Consider the following 26,937-nt stretch of genomic DNA (forward strand, 5'->3'; position numbering starts at 1 on the left):
GCCTCATCACTCTGGGCTGTCCGCTCTGTGCTACACCTATCTGTATCTGTCCACAGGTGAGTTTAACACTAAGGGCTGTACCTGTGCAGAGGTTAGAAAGGGTTCTGTACCTGTCCTCAGGTCAGTAGGTCTCTGGGTTGTACCTGTCCACAGGTGAGTGGGTCTCTGGGTTGTACCTGTGCAGAGGTGAGTGGGTCTTTGGGCTGTACCTGTCCACAAGTGAGTGGGTCTCTGGGTTGTACCTGTGCAGAGGTGAGTGGGTCTTTGGGCTGTACCTGTAGACAGGTGAGTAAGGGTTCAGGGCTCTACTCTCTTTTGCATCCTCTTTTTAGTAGGTTGAATTCTGTTAGCAGATTATTTGTGTTAGCAGGCTGAAGTGTGTTAGCAGGTTGAGTTTATTAGCAGGCAGGGTTTGTTAGCAGGCTGAGTCTGTTAGCAGGCTGCAATGTGCTAGCAGGCTGAGTTGTGTTAGCAGCCTGAGTGTATTAGGTTTGAGGTTGTGTCTTCTCCTGCCCTCTGTCCTCATGTCCTTTGCTTTTTTCCCTTAGTTTGGCACCATGGCCATGATTTCTGAATTGTTCCATGTTGTCCTGATGACAACAGTCATCCTCCAGGGGGCAGCCTCACAGCCGCTTCTAAACAGGTATACAGTAGACTCACAACTCCAGAACTATTGTAATCAACTCTTTGTCTGTCTCTGCGCGTATAAAGATTTAAGCATTCTACTGTCCTAACTGCCTTTAATTGTTAGCACTCCACTGTCCTTGACAGACTTCAATTGTTAGCTCTCCACTGTCCTAACAGCCTTTAATTGTTAGATCTCTGCTTTCATCTTTCCTACATTGTCCTACTGTCTTTTCTTGCCTTTCTCCTCAGTAAGAGTTGTCCTGCAATCCAATATCTTGTTCATCAATGACATTGACAATTCATGAATCTTAAACAGATATTTGTAAAACATGAGCCCCAAAGAGATCAATTTGATATATTTAGTGTTTAATTGTTTCATTGAGATCTAGATACCTAAATATCCAACATTTGTTTAAATTAGAATTGAAGAGGAGGTGGTGGATATTGATAGGAGAATCAGCCAGCCAAGCAACTGTCTATTGACAGGACGTGCCCTGGACTCCCTCACTGAAAGAAGCCAAGGGTAAGACACTGGCTATCAGTGTTTCACACACACACACACACACACACACACACAAAAACACACACACACACACACACACACACACACACACACACACACACACACACACACACACACAGAGAGAGAGAGAGAGAGAGAGAGAGAGAGAGTTTTGTTGACAAACACTAGTGACACCCCTGAATTCCATAGACATCCACGGAGGTTACCTTTCCACACTGGGCAGCTGGACAACACTGAGTTCTACGACCGCTACGCCAGACAGCTGGGCGACATCGAGTTCTCCAACCGCTACGCAGAGTACCTGAGGTCAAAGGCCAAGATCAGCTCGATCTGCACCTTCCTGCGACGCATGCAGAACGCCAAGAAAAGGTCCTAATTCCTGATTACTAATTACACATACAGGTCATTCCGTTATTACACATAGTAGTACTAGTAGTAGTAGTATATTTAGGTACTTTATTCAATTCTCGGAAAGTGATTACACATTTGTCAAATCAGATGAGGTTGTTGCTGCACCATCTCTGATTTTGTTCAAACCTTGTTTAAATCATGGGTCCTGTCTTCATATTTTTTCAGCATTTCAGCCTGATATTTATTTAGTTTTACAGCCTGAAAAACACATTATCTGGGTAGTAATGTTTGGGCATTATCATTTTGAAAAGCATTATTCATAGCCAGTCCAAACGTATTATAAACTTATCATAAACTTGTTTGTGTAGTCATTTAGTATCATTCATTACTTTTCTTTAAATATACTTGCCAATATTTGAGTTCTCTAAATACAATGAACATGGAGATATTAAAGATAAAAGAAAAGAAGTTTATGATTTTCAGTCATTTTCAAAAGACTAAAATGATATGTGAGATAGTTAATAGGCACATGAAAATCTGTGTTGAAGTAGCTCAATGCATGGGCATGTAGTGTAAAAAAAAATGATACACATAAATAAAAAGTAAAAATCATTACCTCAGGGACAATGATGAAAACGCAGTTTAATATAATGTAGTTAACTGAGTGCATTTATCTATGAATGAAACACGGTACAACATTGGTACTTGGTACACTTAATGGTTATACATTGAGAGTCCAAGGAAAATCATGAAAAAATGCAATCACACCTTAATTACTCACCTCCTTCATGTGCTTTTTGGTCGAGATCTCAAATTGGCACAACTTTAGATAACTAGTATTGTATTAGCAGACAAACAAAAAAATACAAAAATATGAGTCTCAATATCACTTGTTTTGCTCACCAAATCTAGCGCCTTATATCTAGGGCCTTTATATATAAAACCAGTGGGCGTTGAGTTCAACATTTTAATGGTCCAGCCATGTTGAGAACTACAAACTAGGAATAATACTTTTTAAGATAATGCCCAAATATGGCCTCCAAAATAAGGTGTTTGAGAGTGCTAAATTGATGAAATCAGGGCTGGAAAAGTATATGAAAACTTAACTCAAGAACTCAAAAACTTAAATCAAGAAATATATTTCAATGGTCTTAGTTTTGGGACCTAAACATTATGTAGACAAACTTTGAGCAAAATCTGAGACCATGTGACAACTATTTCCTAGATTATATCTATTTTGACATGGAATGACTCACGCAGCACACCCTCAGTGTCTTCTATCTTGTCTCTCTGTGTGTGTGAGTGTGTGTGTGTTTGTTTGTGTGTTCTCTCACGTCTGTGTGTGTGCGTGTGTGTGTTTTTTGTGTTCTCCCACGTCTGTGTGTGTGTTCTCTCATGTGTGTGCATGAGTGTGTTCTCTCATGTCTGTATGTGTGTGCGTGTGAGCATGTGTGTGTTTTCCCATGTCTCTATGTGTGTGTGTGTGTTCTCTTGTGTGTGTGTGTGTTTTCTCATGCCTGTGCATGTGTGTGTGTCTGTGTGTGTGTGTGTGTGTGTGTGTTTTCTCATGCCTGTGCGTGTGTGTGTGTGTGTGTGTGTGTGTGTGTGTGTGTGCGCGCACATGTGTGTGTGCACGTTCTGCTCTCTGACTCTCTTGTCCTGCATACCCTCAGTGGTCTGGGGGGAGACACGGAGGGAGTGAACACCCTGCTGAAGCAGTACATGTGCCCAAGTGTGTACCAGTGAGCGGCGCACAGAGGCCTGCTGGGATACGGGAGGAGGAGGAGGAGGAGGAGGAGGAGGAGGAGGAGTGCAGCGAGAGGGAGGAAGACGCCCATGATACGGCACACCACACTGCTCTACTCCGCTCTGCTCTGCACGGCCTCAGGGGTGTGTCACACCACGCTCAGCAGGAAGCTATGTCATGCTGTCAATCAACAACTCTCAGACCCGCCCACTTCCCTGTAAATTCCCCCTCTGTATCTCAAACATCACTGCTTTAGAAATGTACATGTGTGAAGAGACCGCCGTCTGACTGTGTGTTCCCTCTGTGAAAAGTCCCATGTTTTTTACTTAAATAAAGTTCAACTCATTGTATAAAGCCTGTGTACTGTATGTGCACTGCCAGCTCTCTGCCAACCAACAACAAGCAACAAGCTCGTAAAGACACTCTGCTGAGCCCCAACCTGTTGTTATTAGCTGAGTAAATCAAGTCAGCCACACCAGTATTTGCTCCCATGTATCTTTTAAAAAGACAATTGGGAATAATGATAAATAAAATAATAATAAAATAAGTAAACTAGATGTACCGCAGAGCGGTACAAAATATGACCGCCGCCCAATCCAGGACATTTTTTCCACACAAATAAGTCACGAGTGTGTGGTTGTTTTGTGTATATGTGTGCTTCTCCTACATCTCCTGCAGTACAGTGTCCCTGCCACTGCAATAGGGCATTGGGATTGATATTTGTTTAGTGGCTTTTGGCCACAGGGAAAGGTACCACCAACTGGCCAGCCACCAACACCTCTTCCAGCAGGAACCTACTCTTCCAAGGAGGTTTCTTATCCAAGTACTAACTAAGCCTGCTTAGCTTCAGTAATTCAGCAAAGTCAGGGTATCTGCTGGTCTGGCTGCTGGCTAAAGACAAAAGGTGAAAGGCATATATGATTCTAACTGTCTCACTGAATTGCATTATGCACACTCAATTCTCATTGGTATCTGCTAGACAACAAGTACCAAAACATGATTAGTTCATAGATTTTACCCCACCCCAATCTTGCCTGTTCATAATTCTGAGAAATTCTTGAATTGTGTGCATGCGTGTGTGTGTTTATGTTTATGTGTGTGTGTGGGTGTTTGTGCATGTGCTTCTGTGTGTGCGCATGTGCATGCATGCGTACATATGTCTACTGTGTGTGTATGTGTCATATGTATGATTACTGTGAATGTATGTGTGTGCGTGTGTATCTGTTCATGCACATGTGTGCATATGGAATGGGTTAACATGAACTCTGGAGGCAAACATACGCAAAAAATTGGTCATCCTAGGCCCTACAGTTCTTAAGATATTCACAGAAAACTCTGTTGGTGTAGTCATTAAATGTACACATAAATTAAGTTATTGTATGGCCCCCCATGAATGAAAGTCCACGAAACTTGGCATGAATTCAGAGGGTGTCATAATGATCCTACACTTTCAATTTCACGCAGTTTTGACCATGTCAGCTAGAGATATTGTGATTACAACACCTAATTTTTTGCTTTTTAATTTTTAACTAGGTGGCGCTATACATGAAATGAGTGGTTATGGGATGGGTTGACATGGCCCCTTAAGACCAACATACAAAAAAAGGTGGTCCTCCTAGGCCCTACGGTTCTCGAGGTATTCACAGAAAACTGTGTCCGCCCTACCCTCCTTTTGGGGGGTCCAGTCCAGCCCCAGCCCATTGCCCCATTACTAATGCCCCATTGCCCCATCATTGCAGCCCCATTGCCCCATCACTATTGCCCCAGTACTGCAGCCCCATTGCCCCATCATTGCTACCCGAGTGTTGCTGCTGCTGTCTTGTCTCTGAAAAAGCTGCCAGTGGTGGGTGGCGGGGCCTCAGAGTAATTCAAATTGAATTTCCCCTTGGGGATCAATAAAGTATCTATCTATCTATCTATCTATCTATCTATCTATCCATCTATCTATCTATCTAAATCCCCTTGCCAACTATCCATCATTGCCAGGGGCATAAAAATGCCTCACACAACTATCTCAGGTGTAGCCCTTACAGGAACAGGTCATAAAGCGGGTCATAATTCCAGGACTCTCCTCGATCATGATGATCACTGTTTTCTTTAAAAGGGACAGTGTACATTAATTAACATGCTCATTAAAAAAAGATTTGTAATAAGTATAGGTAGAGTGTAGAATTTAAATAAGCTGTGTGAATGTAGAGATAGCAAGCTAATTTTCATCAGCATTTCGCTATCAGCATCGACAAACAAACCCTTTGTTTCTGTTGTGATGTTGATTAGATCTACTTCCTTCAAGAGTGAGGGTTAACTCACTAGGAATTTGAACACTATCAAATTCCTATCAATCAGTATCATCCGATATGAACGACTCTCCTGAGATACAAGGAGTCCACCTGTTTATGTCTCAGAGAGTAGGGCCCAGCCCAGAGCACTGGGACTATCTGCACAGGGCCAATAAAGGCTGGTCAGTGTTTTCCGAGCAGAGGACAGAGTTTTTATGGAGGTGAAAGTCCAGCTGTGTGGAGCAGTGGCCATAAACGATGATAAGCCTCTCGGTCTGAAGGGCGACGACTTCGCCTGCCTCATCCTCTCAGGCTGCTGTGGGAGACGCAGCTGTGGTCGGATCTGCTCCCCAGACGTGTGGTTCTCCATCGGGTCCTCTTTCCATACGAGTGGTTCTATAATCAGGTCTTCTTTCCATACGAGTGGCTCTATAATCAGGTCTTCTTTCCATACGAGTGGTTCTATAATCAGGTCTTCTCTCCAGACGTGGTTCTCCATCGGTCATGGACCGTCCAGGCCTTCGCTCCTCAGCACCCCTGCTGCTCCTGCTGGCCTTCCTTAGCCAAGGCCTCGGCCAGAGTGAGTACCCTACTGCTGCGAGAGTTAGTGTCTGAGTACCCTACTGCTGCAGGAGTTTGGGTATGAGTAGCCTACTGCTGTGTGAGATAGCATATGAGTAGCCTACTGCTGTGTGAGGTAGCATATGAGTAGCCTACTGCTGTGTGAGATAGCATATGAGACGAGTAGCCTACTGCTGTGTGAGATAGCATATGAGTACCCTACTGCTGCGAGTGTTAATGTCTGAGCACCCTACTCCTGCAGGAGTTTGGGTATGAGTAGCCTACTGTTGTGTGAGATAGCATATGAGTAGCCTACTGCTACGGGAGTTAGTGTCTGAGTAGCCTACTGCTGTGTGAGTTAGCGTATGAGTACCCTACTGCTACAGGAGTTAGTGTCTGAGTAGCCTCCTGCTGTGTGAGTTAGCGTATGAGTACCCTACTGCTACAGGAGTTAGTGTCTGATTAGCTTACCTCTGTGCTGTGTGAGTTAATGTAAATGGCCCAGTGAGTAGCCTACTGCTAAGTGAGTTAGTGTATGAGTAGCCTACTGCTACAGGAGTTAGGGTATGAGTAGCTTACTGCTGTGCTGTGTGAGTTAGTGTAAATGGCCCAGTAAGTAGCCTACTGCTGTGTGAGTTAGTGTATGAGTAGCCTACTGCTGTGGAAGTTAGTGCACAAGTAGTCTATTAGGAAGTTAGCCTATGAGTAGCCTACTGCTGAGTGAGTTAGCGTATGAGTAGCCTACTGTTGAGTGAGTTAGTGTATGAGTAGCCTACTGCTGTGTGAGTTAGTGTATGAGTAGCCTACTGCTGAGTGAGTTATGTAAGTGGCCCAGTGAGAAGCCTATTGCTGAGTGAGTTAGTGTATGTAGCCCAGTGAGTAGCCTTCTGCTGAGAGTTAGTGTGTGTGACCTAGTGAGTAGTCTAAACAAACAAGTAGGTTTGGTCCCCACTGCCCCCACCCAGTTCTATGCCCTTGATACTGATGAGTTGGTTTATGTGGCACAGCCAGCTGTGATGATTAAAAAAAAAACTTTCTTCTCTGTAAAGCATACCGCATTTCATTTCATGATAGTTAACACAACAGCCTCTGTATGTCCCTTACCAAAAAAGGTATACTTAAAGTTAATTTTATTAATTAAACTTAAGTGCAGTTGAAGTATAATTCCCAAGTTTACTTTATGTAGTAAGTTTATTTATATTTTTGTGCTTGAGGTATTCTTGTAAGTGTACTATGTTTATACTTTCTTCTGACTATATTGGCCCACTTTCAGTTCATAATAGTAAACTCGTAAGTACTGAGAATACTGTAAGTAAACAAGTGAAGATACCAATTATATACTTTTAGCACACCTTTTAGTACCATTTTCACTTTAGTTCATAGTATACGTTAAGTATTTTTGTATATTTTTTTTTGGGGGGGGGGGGGCATTATGCCTTTATTGCGGATAGGATAGTGGAGAATGACAAGAAGTGAATGGGAGAGAGAGTCGGGGTGGGATCCGGAAAGGACCGTGGGGGCGGGAATCGAACCCGGGTTGCCGGCGTACAGTGCGCCACGGCCGGGGCCACGTTAAGTATTTTTAAGGTGTAAAATTTTAGGCGCACTATACGAGAAGTTATAGGTGTACTGTTAGTATGCTAATGGTAAATGGACTGCATTTATATCACACTTCTCCACTTCTCAATGTAGTGTATCTCTGATCAGTACACAAACAGTAATCTACTGTATATGTATGCTTAGTTCAAAATAAGTAGACCACCAGTAGAGAACAATAGTTCTTGGGGCATCCGTGGCCTACTGATTAGGGAATCAGACTTGTAACCGAAGGGTGGTTGGTTTGATCCCTGACTGGTAGGAAACATGTGGGTGGGGGGAGTGATTGAATAGCGCTTTCCCACATCTACATCCACAGATGAGGTGCCCTTGAGCATGGCACCTAACCCCGCACTGCTCCCCGGGTGCCAGATTAAGGGCTGCCTGCTCTGTGTGTGTGTGTGTGTGTGTGTGTGTGTGTGTGTGTGTGTGTGTGTGTGTGTGTGTATGTGTGTGTGTGCACTGCCCCTGGATGGGTAAAATGCAGAGAACAAATTTCCAATAGGAACTTATACAGGAAGTTTATAAAGTAACTTAACTTAGTACATTTCCACAAACTTTTTGCTAAGGGGCTCCTTCCTCAGTTCTCTACCTACTGGTAGTGTTGGTTCTCATGACTCTTGTCAGACATGCGTAATCCTGCTGTTGGTTTGTTGGTTGAGAATTCACGGTGAAATCGTGCAGGCTACATTGAGAGTTGGAGATGTATACTAGGGCGTGTTGTACACCTCTTTTTTCTGTGGGTTCTCTCTAGTCTGCCAAGTGCCATCTGATCTTTTACTGCCTGAGAACACAGCGGTGGAGCATGTGATCGTCACGGTCACCACACAGGGAGTGGTGAATCTCACCTTAGCAAACGACTTTAATGGGACATTTCGGATGGATGGAAACAATGTCGTCCTGAACAAACCATTAGACTATGAGGTATATATTCATTTAATTTGAAATATATTAGTAAGATATAATAATATATTAATAAGATATACTGTATTAGTAAGGTATATATATTTTTTCTATGATAACAAGAGCATGATTCTTGTGTTCACCTTGATAATGTTGTTCCAGACTCCACCAATCAGTTATTCCGTGAAGATTCAATGTACAAAAGATCTTGATATCGTGAGTGACATTATTGTTCTCCCATCATTCAAGTGTCAGAAATTCAGAAGGGACCCAAATAATTTATCTTTCAATGCTTTTGTGAAAACGTTTATGTAAAGGCCAACATTGCATGTGACTATTGTGGAGTTTTCAACTGAAAATTGCCAGTTAAATGATAAAGATCAAATGAAAATTGTCAGCATAATTATATAATGTAAACATAAATATATGTGGTTTCTATTTTGATATGTAGTTTTGTCAGTCATTGTACACAGAAAAAGTGTTAGGAAAGTGAGCACTGTAGTTTCACATCCACTTCCTCTATACATGTAAGGAATCATGCATAACATTAAAAATATGACAGACAGGCTACTCTGGAAGAAAAAAAATGGTCTTTTAGTACTGATTAATGACCTGTATGGTACATGTTACTGCGTGCACACACCACTGAATTAAATGTCTCACTGATGACATCAGCTGGCTGAACACTGATTACTTCTCTTCTACATCCTAGATGGAGACAAGCATCATAGTCATTGTGGAGAATGTAAATGATAATCCTCCAGTGTTTAAGCAGAACCCCTACACACTGGTAGTCGATGAGGTGAGCACTCAACTCCTTCAGCATGCACTGTCTACACGGACAAGCTTATGGTGCACCAAATACAATCCAAAATAGTAGTACTAGTAACTATACTACAGTTGATGAAGTCGGATGTGAAGTATCTATCTATCTATCTATCTATCTAAAACAGCATGTTACGGGGTCCACCTACAACCTTGGCAACAGTCTCGATCTAGTCATCTCTAGAGGGATAGAAGTCACTGACTTATCAGTAAATGATATATATATATCTGATCATTATTGTGTATCTTTTAATGTCCTAAACGCCTTAAACTACATCCTGAAACTACAATTAAATCGCTGTTCCTGAACACTAGAGCAGAGCAGCAGTTCATAACTCTTGTAGACTCCATAAATTCAGATATTTTAAATCCTTCTATTGACCAAATGGTAGAGGTCTTTAATAGTGAACTAGGTGTTTTGCTTGACAGAGTGGCTCCTCTAAAGACTAAAAAAAGGCCCTGTAGCAAACCTACTCCTTGGATGAATGAAAATATACTGTACATGACCTAAAAAGATCCTGTAGGAAAGCTGAGAGAACATGGAGAAAAACTAAGTTACAGGTTCACGGTGACGTTTTAAAAGAAAAATAGCAAACTATATTCAGAGGCGGACAGAGTACACAGCTTCATTACTTGAGTAAAAGTACAGATACCCCTTGCTAAATTTTACTCAAGTACAAGTAAAAGTACAACAGTCAGATGTCTACTTAAGTAAAAGTACTGAAGTACTTGTTTTTTTAAAAGTACTTGAGTATCAAGAGTACAAGAGTACATTTTCTAAATATTGCATTACTACTGCCACAGTGCTTACATTTATGTACAGAAACGTCCTCCATGGAGTTATGAAAAATGTTAATGTGGAGAATGTAAAAGGAATTGAAAGTAAAATCAAGTCATTTTCATCTTTTAACCATGTTGCCAGGGATGGGCAGTATTTCTAATACATGTATTTAAAATACGTATTTCAAATACAAAATACTATTTTGTAATTGAAACACATGAAGTGAAAACTATCATTAACTTGTTCAGCAAATTGAAATAGTCTGGTGAGGTGGGGCCACGGGTTGGCACATTCCCGGCATCCAGTAACCTGCTACGTCTTCATCCATTGTTTCGTCAATGGTTTCGTCTCTTAATCTAAATCTGACCATGGAGTTGACTTTGGCGGAAAGCTGAAGGTGATTGCTGATAGGCTGTCCCAATCAGTGGTGCCTGCACAATCCAATCACGTTTGAGAGGGAAACAACAAATTGAGGGTTTCCGAAATTTTTCTTTTTTCCTTTTTTTAGAAGAAGAAGTAACGGGTACTCACGGTTATGGATAGAAATGTAGCGGAGTAAACAGTACAATATTTGCCTCTCAAATGTACTTGAGTAAAGTCATGAGTACTCTCCAAAAATGATACTCGAGTAAAGTACAGATCCCTCAAAATTGTACTCAAGTACTGTACTCAAGTAAATGTACTCTGTTACTGTCCGGCTCTGATACCAAACCTACCTTTCCTGAGCAAAGTACAGAAAAAGTTGTCTGTAATTATCTAAATACCTTCCTCAACGAAAACAGTATTCTTGAAAAGTTCCAATCAGGTTTTAGATCAAATTACAGCACAGAAATGGGCCTAATAAAAATTGTCAATGATTTTTAGACTTGCTTCTGACTTAAACAAAGTCTCAATCCTTATTCTTCTAGATTTGAGTGTGCTATTCGACACCATTAATCATAACATTCTATTTCACCACCTTGCGAAGTGGGTTGGTCTTTCTGATAATGTTCTAAACTGGTTTCAAACCAGCATTACTGGCAGAGATGTTAATGTTATTCTAGGAGATCATGTGTTTGTAAAACATGACTTGCCTTTCGCTGTGGCCCAGGGCAGGGGAGCTGTCTTGGTCCTCTGCTCTTTTCTCTATATATGCTTCCGTTAGGAAACATCAAGTCAGCATAATGTAAACTTCCACAACTATGCAGATGATACCCAATTATATATTTCTGTGAAGCCAACATACCCAGATGGCCTTTCCTCCCTTGTCACATGCTTAACCAATCAATGGTCAATGGATGAGCAACAAGGTACTTTTGGTTGGACCAAAATCAAAGTGAGACACCGTTCTTAGTAATCTTGGGAACCTGGCACACCAGGTCAAACCGAAAGTAACAAGCCTAGGTGTCATCTTAGATACAGAGTTAAGCTTCAAGCCCCATATCAGTAAAGCTACCCAGACAGCTTACTTCCACCTGAGAAACATTTCCAAAGTGTGACCCTTTTTAACCCAACAAGATGTAGAAAAACTAAATACTAAGAACATACTATGGCTAACGGCTTAGAGCCCACATCAACGGGGCCTGAGCATTGTTATCAGAGCCTATATATATACTACCGCAACAACTTGCTGTGTTAGCCTCAAATTGTATTATTATTATTATTATTATTATTATTTTCTTCTCTATTATTGCGTTAAATGTTCCAAATGTAAAGCACTTTGAGCTGCATTCTGTGTATGAAAGATGCTATACAAATAGAGCTTATTATTATTATTATTATTATTATTATTATTATTATTCTTCTTCAAATAATTGATGTGTGTTTAGTGTGTGTGATCTGTGTTTAAGTTATTGTAGATGTATGTTTATTGTGTGTGATATGAATGTGTAATGAAATGACATGAAATGAAATGAGTTGTGTTTAGTGTGTGTGTGTTGTGTGTAAGTTATGAAATTATTGATGTAATGTGTGTTTGATGTGTGCGTAGCTGCTTCCATTGTTTACAGATGTGGGCCAGATCGCGGCCACTGATCCAGATAACTTGGGTACCCTGTATTACACAATCATACCCGACCCCACCAAGGTAAGATTGTCCCTCTCCCACAAAACACACATTATCAGATCCTACCCCCCCCCCCCCACTCACACACACACATCACCAGACCCCCCCCCCCCCGCCCTCACCACACACACACACATTACCAGATTATCCTACAACCCCCCCCCCCCCCCACACACACACACACAAACATTACCAGATCCCCCCCCACACACACACACATACACACACACACATTACCAGATCCACCCCCCCCCCCCCACACACACACACACACATTACCAGATCCTACCCCCCTCCACCTCAAAACAAACACACATGAGGGGGTCCCTCATACAGCTCACACATTGGGTATGCCTCCATTTCTGACACCATATAGTATGTATCCACCAGGCCAGGCTCGTTGGTATGGCAGTCAGAGTGCAAACTCAACCGTTGTGACGGCACTCCGTCACACTCCCCTCCTTCATCACAGTCCCTCTCACACCAAACACACAGTACAACCTCTCAAAGAAAAACAAACTTCTTACTGTGACTGTGTTCATTTGGTTTGCACAGGACTACTTCGAACTGCAGGCCCCCAGCCTGCCAAACATCCTGGTGAAGCAGCGCCTGGACTTTGATACAGTTCAAAGGGTGCAATTCACCTTGATTGTCCAGGTGAGTGAGGCACTCTTCTTCCTCTAAGTCCCTTTTAAATCCCCATCACTATGAAACCACTGAGCCAATGACCTAGGCCTCTCAGGATTGTGTGGGAAGTGTGAAGAGGCTAGAACAGAGAGAGTATGCTGATGATGTGATGCTCTAAATGAGGGGGCTAGAACAGATAGAATATGCTCATGAGGAGGTTAGAACAGAGAGAATATGCTCATGAGGAGGCTAGAACAGAGAGGATATGCTGATTATGTGATGCTCTCCGTGTCTGCTGTTTTACTACCCTCAGGACACGCAGACGTCAACCCCACAAACTCTTTCGGCCACCACCACGGTCATAATCAAAATCAGAGACATTGACAACCGGCCGCCATGGTTTCAACCCTGCACTCAGGAGACCAACAACCAAGCCACAGTCTGCCTGAATGCAGGGTACAAGGGGCAGGTCACCCTAACACAACAAACCGTAAGTTGTCCCTATGCGAGTATCTGTTATCTGTGTATATCTGAGTAGAAGTATGTGTATCTGTGTATATGAGTGTATGTGTATATGAGTATCTGTGTGTGTATCTGTGTATGTGTTTATGAGTATCTATGTGTATGTGTATCTGTGTGTATGAGTATCTGTGTGTATGTGTATCTGTGTGTATGAGTATCTGTGTGTATGTGTATCTGTCTGTATGAGTATATGTGTATATGTGTATCTGTGTATATTAGTGTCTGTGTGTATGAGTATCTGTGTATATTAGTGTCGGTGTATATTAGTATATCTATATTTGAGTGTCTGTGTATATTTGTGTGTGAGTATATGAGTATATGTATATTTGAGTGTCCGTGTATGTGTATCTGTGTGTATGAGTATGTGTATTTGAGTATATTTGTGTCTGTATATGTGTATTTGAGTATCTGTGTGTATCTGTGTACTGTATCTCCTGTCCAGACTGGTCCTCTGCCTTTGACGCCTGAGAACCTCCGTGCGGTGGATGGGGACAAAGACCTCAATGCACATATTTCTTACAAACTCCTGGGTGGTGAGTTCAGCTGAAGCTTGTAGGACGTGTCCATCTATCTATTTATTTATCTCTCTGTCTCCTAGCCTGGTAAACCAATGGACCAGTGGATAGAGTCTGGTCACCAGTGTTGGGGTCATTACTCAAAAAAAGTAATATATTACACATTACTGTAAAAAAATGTAGTCCCTTACATTTCTTCTCCATACTCTCTATGGAAAGTAAAGCCTTACATTACTTTTGCGTTACTGCATTGAAATGTTTCTATGGACGCTGTTATTGATATCGTCCCCTTTTATTTATTATTTAATTAATTACGTTGTATGAAACATTAGATAGCATAATCTAGTCTATTACACTTCTCCAACCCAGGTTGCGCTGTAGGCCTACCATAACCTGACTCTCGCCAGATGAATTTCGTTCTGCCTAGCTCCACTCATCCATTTGGGACCAATCCATTGGAGTGTTGCTTCAGAAGGCTGGGCCTAATCAAAAAATGCTTGCATATGATTGAATAAGCCACTTGTCCATCATCTATTGACGTGCTACTTCAACCACTCACATCGAAGCCAACCCGTGACGCTGATAACAGTCTTACCTAGCGTTCATGGGCTTCGTTAAAACCTTTCTCCGAGTGAAAACATCATCATTCCGCGTCATTCACGTCACGTAATGTGTGAGTCAGAGGTCGGAAACTGGGGCTAGATTTTGCTAACAGAGTTGCCCAGTTAGGGGCTCGTCATCACTTTTGTCGTCACGTTGTAGTTCGTTTGTAGTCCATGTGGCCTTTCATGTCCAACAGTTTTAATGTGAACTTGGGAATTTGCCCTTTTTATCACTTGAAAAGCTGCATATCTTTCTTTCACAAGCATCTTACACTATATTTTAAGCAAATACAGTTGTTTGTTTAGGATTAGTGAGTGTATGTTTTAACCTTTGTTGTGGCATCCGTGTTTGTCACACATTCGATGGCAAAGCACTTGAACACTTGCTGTCGGAAAAACAAAGTAGCCATGGGGGCGGTCCTTGTCATTCCGAGGTGCTCTGAATGCACCATCACAGTCGCTTCTACGCTATGTCACATCTATGAAACTCCCGCCCTGCGTCCTGATTGGCTGTACCATAAAATCGGGTGCAGAAATCACTCTCAATGGAAGAGGTCCCAGATGGAAATGAGTAAAGCTAGGTGGAACGAAATTCATCTGGCGAGAGTCAGGTTAGGCCTACCAGGCATTTCTTACAGATAGCTGATCATTGCTTTGTCTTACTGAAAGCTGCCTTCAAGTTCACAAACACGGCACCTCAATGCTGCTTTTAAAAATTGTGCAAATTCGAATTACTTTATGGAAACGCTGCTGCCCTGCTCTTGCACCCCCCCTTACAATGTTGAATATTGACACGCACACAACACAAAAATGTAACTGCTTTGAGTGATGTGCACTCGCGAGTTACGCACCTTCTGCCAGATGCTCTTGTTCTGACTTCAGACTAGTCATTAGTTGTGCACTGTTCCCACTCTCCCGCTCAGTATTCAGCTAATAAAAACCCCGATGGGTTTTATTTTTTGCAAATGTTCTTGTCGGCCTCCTAGAAGATGCACACACACACACACACACACACACACACACACACACACACATTAATACCGGCAACACAGTTTAACTTAGAATTAACTAAATAAGAATGCACTTGTTAGCACAACATTTTGAACTGCAGATTTTTTTAAACAGGTGAATATTTAGTGTTGTATTTTAGCTCTTATAAACAGCCTGAATGTAAATAGGAAAACAAAGAAGTTTGATCTAAAGCCAAGAAGATCAGATGCAGTGCTGTAGGAGGCGGCCTGATTTCATGCACCCTGCTCATGACATTGTTGCTCCAGCAGCAGTAACTATATTGTATATTGGATGATAAAACCATAGCTGCAGAGCTCACTAAGTTATTAAGTGACTAAAAAGTTATTGGGTCATAAAGGTGGGTTTGTTTACTAATGTGAAAAAAACACATAATGTTACTATGTTATAATAATAATAAAAAAAACTAATGTTACTATGTTATAATAATAAATAATTGCATTGCATGGGAATGGTTGGAAATGGAAATTGTTTACCAATGTAAAAAAGTTACTATATATAATATGTTATAATAACTGCCTTCTATGGAAATTTTGATACTAATGTTATGTTGTTAATTTGTAAAGTTTCAATGTTATTCCCTAGGCCCACTAATGTTACCCCGACGTGTCCTCACTTTTGGACCTTTAAAATACAAATTTGTCCTAACTTTTGGGCAGAAGTATCCTCATTTTCAGTGTCATGGCAGTGCTCACCCTAGTTGTGTTGACTTGTGATAACAGTGACAGACTAAGAGGAATATTACATTCACAAAGCAATACTTTATAAACTCTCGTTGTGTCTGCTAAATGAATAAATGTAAATGTAATAAACCCTTGTCGTGTCTGCCTGTGGTCTTTAGTGAGCGACATCTTTGACCTCAATCAAAACACCGGAGAGATTACGATGAATAAACCTGTTGATGTGGAAGGTCCTATTATCCTGACTGTTATGGTAAAGAAACTGCATAAACCTTTTTAAACCCATTTTATGATCATCTTTCTCCATGACCTTTCAAATCTTTTTTGCTCTCAGTAATACTGTAATCACAATGGTAATCATCTGAACCATGACGCTTCTCATGCATGTGGGGTATGGCACACATCAGAACCCAGAAGCATGTGAACTCCCTGCTTACTGCTGCTGTATGCCGACAGGCTTTTCAGACGGGAAATGCTGATCAGTTCTCTACCACCACTGTGACCTTTGAGGTCAAGATCATGAGCGTGCATCCGCCCACATTTGAAAAGGACACCTACGAAGGCTACATCTCCTTGGACGCAGGTGTGAACAGTCTGGTCCTGGAGGGGGAGTTCTCCACCAAACCGCTCCGGGTGCAGGCTACAGACCAGGACTATGCTGATGTGAGTTCCTCTGGCCTGTCAGACTCTTCAGCACATTTAGCTAATTAGCCATCCATACTGTTATCCAAACAGGCTAAGACACACTATGTAGGAATCTAGCCATCCATGTCTCACTTAAAGGAGAATTCCGGCGATTTTTCACATAGATTTCTAGCCTGTTTAGCACAGAGACCTTCTCAATTGTAATTGAGAGTGGGTCTGGGAAAGGTTCATTATGACTTCCAGCAGGTTCATTATGACTTCCAGACAACTAACAGTGAATTCAAACTTAAACTGGTGCATTAAACTCCTACCAAATCATTTAAAAAGTGTAGCAATCTCGTAGGGGAAGGTTTTAAATGCAGTTGTTTACTCAATTCCAAAGAAATACACATCCATGCCGGATTAGCGATTGTTTTTGCAGGCCCGTGTTTTAGGGACATTGGAAATGGGCTTCAATGGCCTGTTGGCCAGGACCTGCAGAGCAAATCCCTCATTTGCCAAAGATTCGTATTGGTATTCCCAGGCTAATAGATTTCTGTTTCTCGAAGTCACCGAGTACTGTCGGTACGAAAACAAACAGGCTTAAAGACTCACTGTAGGAATTTAGTCCATGTCTTTATCCAAAGAGGCTTAACATGGTTCTCAATACCAATTTCAAGTTTTTGCCTTTCTGTGGGAGTCCATCCTCCGTATTGTAGAGATTCCATTCTCTATATTGATAATTGCAGAGACTCCATTCTCCGTATTTAATTGCAGAGACTCCATTCACAATATTGATAATTGTAGAGACTCCATTCTCCGTATTTAATTACAGAGACTCCATTCTCCATATTGATAATTGCAGAGACTCCATTCTCCATATTGATAATTGCAGAGACTCCATTCTCTTTATTGTAAGTCAGTGTGACATCAGAATGAGTTACACTGGTGAATGAAAGTGAGGTGCAATGTGGTTGAGTGTGTGTGTGTGTGTGTGTGTGTGTGTGTGTGTGTGTGTCCTAGGGTTTCAATCCTGACGTGCAGTATGAGATCCAGGGCAGCAGTGACTTCAGCATCACGCAGCAGGGCTTCATCCTCATGGCAAGGACGGCCCCTGCAGGCCCAGTCTCCATCCAGGCAAGCGGCATCCTCTTCTCCATCTGTGTATCTGTGTGTGTGTGTACTGTACAGTATGTGTGAGTGAATTTTAAAACTTTTGTCTGTTTATATGTGTGAGTGACTCTATATCCTTTGTGTGTGTGTGTGTGTGTGTGTGTGTGTGTGTGTAAATGTAAATTACAGTTACTAATCAAAATCTTGGTGATTACAAATTTCAAACTTAACCCCGTAACCACTTTTTTTCCTTCCCCAAAAAGAGAGGCCACTTTAGCAAAGTATTGTAACAATCACTTCTTATTGCACCTGTACTAATGACCTGTAGGTACACAAAAATACATTGCCGGTATGTATGGACAACATAAGTATGTGATATTACATATTGTTACTTAGGTTGTTACACTGTACTGTTATGTAGATACACTGTAACAATACATAAAATAAAATAAAATAAAAGTTACCTGTATATCAACAAGTAATCAGAAGTAATCAAATTAAATAACTACATTACACTGATATAATAGTGTACATGTATAATTACATTTCTTATTGCATGTTAAACAGGGCAGCTAGTAATCTGTAACTATTACATTTTAAAAATGAACCTTCTCTACCCTGTGTGTGTGTGTGTGTGAGAGAGAGAGACAGAGTGTGTGTGTGTGTGTGTGAGAGAGAGAGAGAGAGAGAGAGAGAGAGAGAGAGAGAACCTTAATCTCTCTGTGTGTGTTTACATGTAACTTGTGAGAAACTGAGTTCCAGTCTGTTCCCTGCTGTGACTTCAGGTGCGTGCCGTGGACAGCAAAAGTGGTGATGAAGCAGTAACTGCTGTGCAGTTGGTGGTGTCTCCAGGTGAGACTGACGGCTACACATTGCACAGGTGTAACACATCACAGATGCTACACAGTACCTACAGTATATGTAACACATCACAGATGTTACACATATGTAACACATAACAGATGATACACAGTGCCCAGGTGTAACACATGACAGGTGCCTTAAAGGTGCTCTATATGTAACGCATGACAGAGGAGCCTTAAAGACAGAGTTGTATAATGTTTTCGAAACCCACACAAAGGGAAACTATGCAGCATTGGCAATCTTTTCGCCGTTTTCTTGCTTTTTGCTTGCAGGTTTCTCTGCAGAGCTCCCCCTACAGCTTCAGAGTATATATTTTACGACACCCCTCAATCGGTCAGTCTGCCGTTTCCTCTTTCCCTGTTCCTCCAACAAAGGTTTACTAGCTTTCTGCTTCTTTTCGCTGGCTCTGTCATGACGAATGTCTGAGAAACTCCATCGCTACCTCGTTCCAGCCGGTGCCTGGCGTGTGTGTGTGCTGTGCAATAAAGCAATTTGTTGCATTGCGAGGCGGCCACCGGACCAAAGTTGCAAGGCTGTTTTTTCTGCTCACAAACACTAGGAGGAAGCGAGACGGCCACCATTCACCCCAGAAAAACTCATATAAGCATTCCAATGACTCTGAAGCTGTTAAGTTAAGGTAAATTAAGCTAAACAAACTGCATAGTTCTCCTTTAAGTAGAAATACAGATATTTGATAAAAATCAAAGTAATCTATAAGCATACCACTTAAGTAAAAGTCTTTAAGTATTTATTATTTACAGTGCTTAAAGGTGCCATGTGTAAGAATTGAGGTAAAAATAATGAGAAGAAATAAGGGCGATGATGTCATTAAAAAAATGACAAGGTATAGTGCTGCAGAGATATCAACCTGAATTAGCATGCTAAATTACTAGCCACAGCCCGACAGGTATCATAATACCAGTTTCGGCCATGGGAGGCGGTATGCGGGCAACATAACCGCCAGCCAAACTGCAATACACGTTTGTCGGTTGTTACTCTAGGGTAGACCATTTCACTTTCTGGAGGTATACTGCCCCCATCTTTTATGGAATGTGGAGTATGAATTGATTTTTTGGCGGACATTACACATGGCACCTTTAAGTATGACAAGTAGCCCATTATAATAGATACTTAAGTACTGAAATACAAAGGCTACTAGTAAAAGATTTTGAGGCCAGGTGGGCCAGCTTCGCTCTGCTTAAAAAAAAAAGAAAGCAGTCAGAACTTTGGATAAGAGCACTTTAAAACTTGGTGCCTACACGTCATGAATTTTAATTTAATTCAGCTCCTTATGTAACCTGCGTTGTGTTGAACCTGCGCGATTTAGCCCTGCACACGGACTCGAACCCGCGAAACAACAGCACCTCAGAACGGGAGGCGAGCGCGCTAACAATTGAGCCAATAGCCCAGGGTACTGGCTCGCATGCCAGCAGCACTCTTGAGGCGTCGGGGAGTGAGGTTTACCAACGTTCCACAAGCACAGCTAAGCTAGCTGGCATCCGTTACACTTACAACCATAGACATAATATGCTATAGACGCTGCATCGACCGCTACTCCCTTCTAGCGGGTGGTGTCTAGAAGGGATACAGCTAAGGGTTAGGGTTAGGATTAGGGTTAGGTTACTTCCTGTCCTGATACTGTTTATTTCTATGGAGATTTCACTATCTGTTACGTGACTTCCGTTGTTAGCTGTATCCCATCTAGCCACAACCAAGGGGGCAGGCGAATTCCCGGAAGTAGAAGAATCGACGTAGGCTGGAGGGACCACCTCTCTGCTAACTCCCATAGAAGTCCATTCATTGTAGGATTTTTTTGAAATACCATAACTTCATATAACATATATCCTGTGCCGATATTGTAGCTTCTGTGTAATCCACATAAACACTACAAAGGCAAAACAGACTCCACTAGCTCGTCCGTAACGTTGGTTACCCGTAAGAAGAACGGTTAGCTTGTTCGGTTGGAGGGAAGCTAGCTTTGACGTAATCTCTCTTTCGCGCCGTAGGGAGATAACCGTATTGTTTGGATAAGAAGCTCAGTCCACCTTACTGTCTATGACGGTAACTCATAAGCAAAACCTAGCATACACGACCGTATGTTAAGGTAAAGCATTACAGAGAGGGAACCTAATAATAGTAAAAAAGTAAACCTAATTTTTTAAAAAAGGGCACTAATCATTTCAGAGGTTTTTGATGGATTGACCGTAGGTCGGAAAAGTGGAAAAAAGATTAGCTTCAAGGCTATAACTTTGTTTTGTTTTAGCATGACTGTTTTTGAAGATGATCATGTATGGTAGCTTCAACATTAACTCGACTTGGTGAGGATGATATTAATAATAATACATAAATAAATGTTTAACTTTGATGACTTTGAAGGCGAAGGAAGTGTAAGAAGAATTTCTGTGTATCTATCATATGAGTTACAAGATTCAGTTCGATGGCTAACGTCACGAAGTTAAGTGTGAGTCTGCGCAGTACTGGGGGGACCAACTGAAAAATCGTTCTATTTGACTCAGTGCCCTCCATTGAAAACGACGGAGTCTGTTCGTCCATTTCTTTTACTGTCTATGGCCACAACCCTTCTAGCGCTGACAAGACGTGGAGCGGCCATCTTGGATCGGTCATCCACTCCCATAGATATATACACTAGATGTCGCCTTCTGCTTCTCAGCATGCGTCAACACCGCCGCCATCTTTGTACAGGGATCTGAAGCGCTAAACTAGTTCTCCTGTATTGTCAGCGTTACCTATTTAGCGACGTTTGGCCATCCCCCGCGATAGAAAACCTTTTTAGCGATTAGCGACACATTTGGGAACTTCTCACAATGATGGCAGATCGGCTTCTTTGTTGTTGAAACGTAAGAAAATCACCTTTCTCATGGCTTTGTCATTTATGAATTCAGCTACATCTCGTTTGCCCATGGCACTGACCCATGATTATAAAAGTAACGACTGGCGTAGCCTATGTAGTAGCAGAGGTAAATGTTCTACAGATCTACAGCAACTTCTGGTGAGATTACAACTTACATGAGTAAACGAGACGAGGGGTATGTGGCCTCAACCAGAGCAGAGCCTGTTTACTTTCATTGTATCGAACCTGGTTGCAGTTTACTCATTGTTCCTCTAGGGGCCGCCGCTAGCTAGTGCAGAATGAATAGGAGTCTATGGGGCTAGACGGGTAAAATGTATCTTTATTATCGTCTTAAGCTTAGTTTTCTCTAGACTCAACCATAAAAACATGCCTGTCAGTTGGAACAACCCAAAAAACTAGATAATTGCTTGAGATTTCGACGATTTATAGTGATTTTATTTTCGCTAGATCTTTGCCCAGATTGACGCTAATGCATTATAGAGGAGTGGATCACTGAAGCAAGATGGCGTCTCGATTGACGCATTCGTTCCAATGAACAGCAGTAGTCAAGGCGACATCTAGTGTATATATCTATGATCCACTCCACTCAGTGTAATCTGTTTGGCTGGTGCAATGAGCTGTCAGCGCATTAAATTATTCATACCTCACTGAATACCGAACAGATTTTCACGCGTTTTTTTTTGCTGCAAAGGTTATACATGTAGCTATGATACAGGCCACATCGTTCGAAAATACAAAATACAACCAAAGTACGGTAATGTTAAATCTTACTTGTGAAAAGTAAATCCCCCGAGTATGGTCCGCCGATTTGAGCAGGAACATGCTGCACAGTGCTGTCTTACAACAGCCTACATAGGCCTTGGTGTGCTATGTCTTAGCTATATTTGCTAGGCCTTAACGTCACTATGTCTTCATTCATTGCCCGTGGTGACATCAGGTCAGAAAATCTTGGGGTTGGTTGCAATTATCTTACATGCTGAAGGCAAACTGTAGCTTTTGTTTTCATTTGCACATTATTTTATTAGTCTACTTTCTACTTAATGCTGCTCATGAAAATGTAGTGGAGTAAAACTATACATTTAATTTAAAACATTTAAATAATGAAGTAAAAGTAGGAAGAAAAATAAAAACTCAAGTAAAGTTTAGATACTTTCCATTCATACTTAAGTACTTAAGTATTTCTACTTCGTGACTTTACATCTCTGCTTAAAGGTGCTTTATGTGTAACATATGACAGAGGAGCCACAAAGTTGCTCTACTGTATGCAAACATTCTGTAGAAATAGCAACAGGGTGTGAAGTTTTGAGGTCACGTCTAAAATAATGCTACATACGGGGCATACATACCGGGTCTAAAATGAAGGCTACATGCTGGGCAGCCCATATCTACTCAAGTTATCAAGCTAATCAGGTAGCGATGGTTACATTTACATGTAGTCATTTAGTTAACCAAAGATGGCCACATTTACATTTAGGCATTACAATACATTACAATTACAATAGCTAACCAGGTAGCGATGGTTTGGACTCCTTTCATGATGCAACTTTCCAGCTAAAGAATAGGATATGACATATTATAAATATCAATAAATGTTGAATGGAGACAGTAATGTGAGAATTTTTCAATTTCTACAATATTTTCATGCCACATCATGGATATCTGAGGAACATGAGGTAGCTTTTAGCCTCTGCCACCTTGGACAAACTGTTTATTTCTGCATGGTGGACAGACATGGGGATTTACTGCCCCCTATTTGCTTGGAATGGGGAAATTATTTAGCTCGCTAACTGACAGCTAGCCAGACTTGCAGATAGCTTGTTTGCCCTGTGTGTGTGAAACATATGTAAGAGGCTAACGCTGTTCCACAAGGTCACGGCCACTGCTGCTACTGCTCAATGCCAGCTTCTTGAGCTGATTCTAACTCTAACCCTCACGCCTCATGCCTGGTATTCCTTTAGAGACGCCTACCACCACAGCTATGCCCTCTACGACTACCGACATGCCAACCACCACTCCCGACATGCCAACTACCACTACCGACATGCCAACTACCACTACCGATATGCCAACTACCACTCCCGACATGCCAACCACCACTACAGACATGCCAAGCACCAGCACTGCTATGCCATCCTCTTCAGCTGCCATGACTAGTACTCCCTCTCCACAGACCACAACAGGTGACATTCCCATACCCAACCTTGAACTTTCCTAACACCTGTGAATACATACACACACACACACACACAGAAAAACACACATTTTCTCTCTCACACACACACAACTTATTTTCAGGAGCTCTTCCTCAATCAGAGCTTTGCTTTCCTCTGTCACTTGCAGTCAGTAAAATGGGGTGTGATTGAAATGGAGAACTGCTTCTGTCCACTCTGATTCCACGCTAAGCATTCTTGAGCCTGCACGCTTTCTTGGGGTCCCTGCTCATAGCTACCCACCCAGTTAACACAACCCACACAGACCAGCAGGTGTGTGTGTGTATGTGTGTCCTGTGCTGCAGATGGGCCAGGTAACACAACCCACCCAGACCAGCAGGAGAAGGAAAGAGTGAAAGAGTTTCCCATCAGTAGAAAGTCAAATCAGTGTGTTACACAAAACAACAAAAGCTCATGACTGGTCTGTGTTGGTGTACTACATCAGCTATGTTAGTTGCTTGTGGGTTTGTGTCTATATATGCATGTTAGAGTGTATGTGTGTGTGTGTGTACATGTATGTGTGTGCGCACTGGATGTACTGTATGTGTGTGCATGTGTCTACATCTGGACATTGCATGTGTATTTGTGTATATTTGCATGCTGTGTTAGTGTGTGTAACTGTCTGAGTGTGTGTGTGTGTGTAACTGTGTGTGTGAGTGTGTGACTGTATGTGTGTGTGTGTGTGTGTGTGTAACTGTGTATGTTTGTGTAAGTGTGTGTCTAACTGTATGTGTGTATAACTGTGTGTGTGTCTAACTGTGTGTGTGTATAACTGTTTGTGTGTCTAACTGTATGTGTATGACTGTGTGTGTGTAACTGTGTGTATGTGTGTATGACTGTGTGTGTATAACTGTGTGTGTGTCTAACTGTATGTGTGTATAACTGTGTTTGTGGATATAACTGTGTGTGTGTGTGTATATAACTGTGTGTGTGTGTGTGTGTGTATAACTGTGTGTCTGTCTAACTGTATGTGTGTATAACTGTGTGTGTGTCCTGTGCTGCAGACGGGCCGGCCCTGGTGGCAGGGACGTATCGTATGGAGGACATGGTTGCCGTGGGAGTGTCTCTGGGCATCCTGCTCCTTATCTGCGTGGTCCTCATCGCTCTCATGGCCGTCTACATCAACAGCCACAAAAAGGACAGCCGCAAGATCAAGGAAGTCAGCCATTTCCACAGCAATGTGAGTTCACACACGGCTATTTCCCTTATGGGCCTGTGTCCAGCAATCACGTTTTTTGCGCCGATGGTGGCTATGTTCTATACAAATCCTATGAAGTCCAGCGTTCACAGCGCTCAGTGCCCCCGGCAAAAAGCTGAAAGTTGAAATGTGTTCACCTTTTAGAATAGCACTGGGCCTGTCAATGTCACTTGTCTCTCGACAACCGTAACCTAGCAACACTAAACACTTGACCGAAGAGCTCTGAAAATGAGGTTGAGGGCGTGAAAACGTGATTGGTGGACACAGGCCCTAAATGTGCTATGTGGAGCTTTTTGCATTTTAAAACGTTTAAAAATAACCTAGAAATAGCAGCAAAAAGTGAAGACACAACCGTAATCTGAAAAATGCTCAGCGTTGCCCAGACGTCCACTGAAGTTAGCATGTTAACCTAGTACTAGCGTTAGCCTGGATCTCTTGGTAATACCACTTTTCACCACGTGTGGTGCTGTTTTAAATACAATGCAAGTCAATGGAGGAGAACCATGTGGATGCTTTCAAGACAATATGAATTCTACATACAGAACTACAGTACACATAGCCACTTAATGTGGCAGCTACACACACGCACACACTCACACTCACACACACACACACAATAGTGACTCTCTCTGCTGCAACTCCCCTGTGTTTGACAGCTTTCTGCAGTGTCTCTTGGACCAAAGGGCGGAGTGCAGTACACTAACCAAGGCTTCCAGAAGGACGAAGACGGAGCCGGCTCCATGGCCTCAGACGAACCAGACTGGCCCGCCCGTGCAGTGGAGGCACCGGTCAGCAAGGCAGCAGCTGTACCTCTGTACGATGTTAAAGGCGAAACCAGCAGCCTGGCGAGCAAGAGCGAGTCTGAGAAGGAGGTGAAACCCATCCTGACCAAAGAGAGGAAGGACGAGGATGGCTACAAGGCCGTCTGGTTCAAACAGGACATTGATCCTAAGGTCGAGGTCACCATCATTCCTGACCGTGCCGCACAGGACGATGACGAAGATGAAGATGAAGACGAAGATGATGTGTCAGAACGGGAAGGGGATAATTTGTCACTTGACGAAGATGATAGGTCTATGCGGAGAGGGGATAATTTGTCACTTGACCAAGATGAAAACTCCGACTTGGATGATTACCCACAAACGTCCGATTTGTAGCTTAAGAGAATAACTGTTCCTTGTTCCTTATAGGCCTACAAAGACTCCAGAAAACCCTTGAGTCTTCAATCATAAAGCAATAAGTGATTTTATTGATTAGGGCCACGACAGGCGATGACACCGGCCCAGTGTTTACTCTATACTATGCTTTGCACTTTTGTAAATATGTACATGACAGGACAAGCTATTTTTAATTTTAATACAAATAGTATGAAGTGATTAAGAATATTAAAGCACTTTTATTGGCCTAAAAGCCCTTAATGTTAAAGTATAATGTTACTCTGAAATGGCTGGAAATCTTGTTTAAACTTTAAAGACCTAATTTATGACTGCATAAAATGCCATGATAATAAAGAAGCCAAATGACAAACTAGTGACCCTGTGATGTCATGTTCCAAAGGGAATAGTGTCCCTCATAAACAGAAACCTGGACAGACCTGGACAGCCGTCGCCACGGCAACCCCTCATGGTTATTGCTGGTGCTTGATAAGGTGTTCCTTCCTGGTGCAGTAGACAATACCTGCTCTCTGGGCTACTCGGAGGGACTGGAATCAGGAAATCCATAGCACTAATCATAAGCCATAAACTTTATCTCTTCCACATGTCAAATATTAACTTCAGGCTCCAACATCAGCAGCACAATGCCCTCTTTCCACAGACAGATCAACACACTCGAAGAGTGGAGGG

The 26,937-nt window shown here is 42.1% G+C and overlaps 1 protein-coding gene across 1 annotated transcript; it reads left to right on the forward strand.

Annotated features, from left to right (window-relative positions):
* Window positions 1–5,742: 5,742 nt before the first annotated feature.
* Window positions 5,743–26,296, forward strand: cdhr5b (cadherin-related family member 5b). Its single transcript, XM_076298796.1, has 17 exons — window positions 5,743–5,917; window positions 6,000–6,107; window positions 8,439–8,608; window positions 8,750–8,803; window positions 9,300–9,389; window positions 12,163–12,258; window positions 12,793–12,894; window positions 13,178–13,354; window positions 13,829–13,919; window positions 16,374–16,465; window positions 16,669–16,875; window positions 17,860–17,973; window positions 18,735–18,801; window positions 19,086–19,146; window positions 23,644–23,825; window positions 24,900–25,075; window positions 25,750–26,296. The coding sequence occupies exons 1-17, from the start codon at window positions 5,743–5,745 to the stop codon at window positions 26,248–26,250; spliced, it is 2,463 nt and encodes an 820-aa protein (XP_076154911.1). The 3' UTR covers window positions 26,251–26,296.
* The last annotated feature ends 641 nt before the right edge of the window (window positions 26,297–26,937 follow it).

The sequence above is a fragment of the Alosa pseudoharengus genome, unplaced genomic scaffold (assembly GCF_046254945.1).
Source record: "Alosa pseudoharengus isolate Yale_2024_CS ecotype anadromous, Long Island Sound unplaced genomic scaffold, YU_APseudo_1.1 YU_APseudo_1.1_scf_10, whole genome shotgun sequence".
NCBI lineage: Eukaryota > Metazoa > Chordata > Actinopteri > Clupeiformes > Clupeidae > Alosa > Alosa pseudoharengus.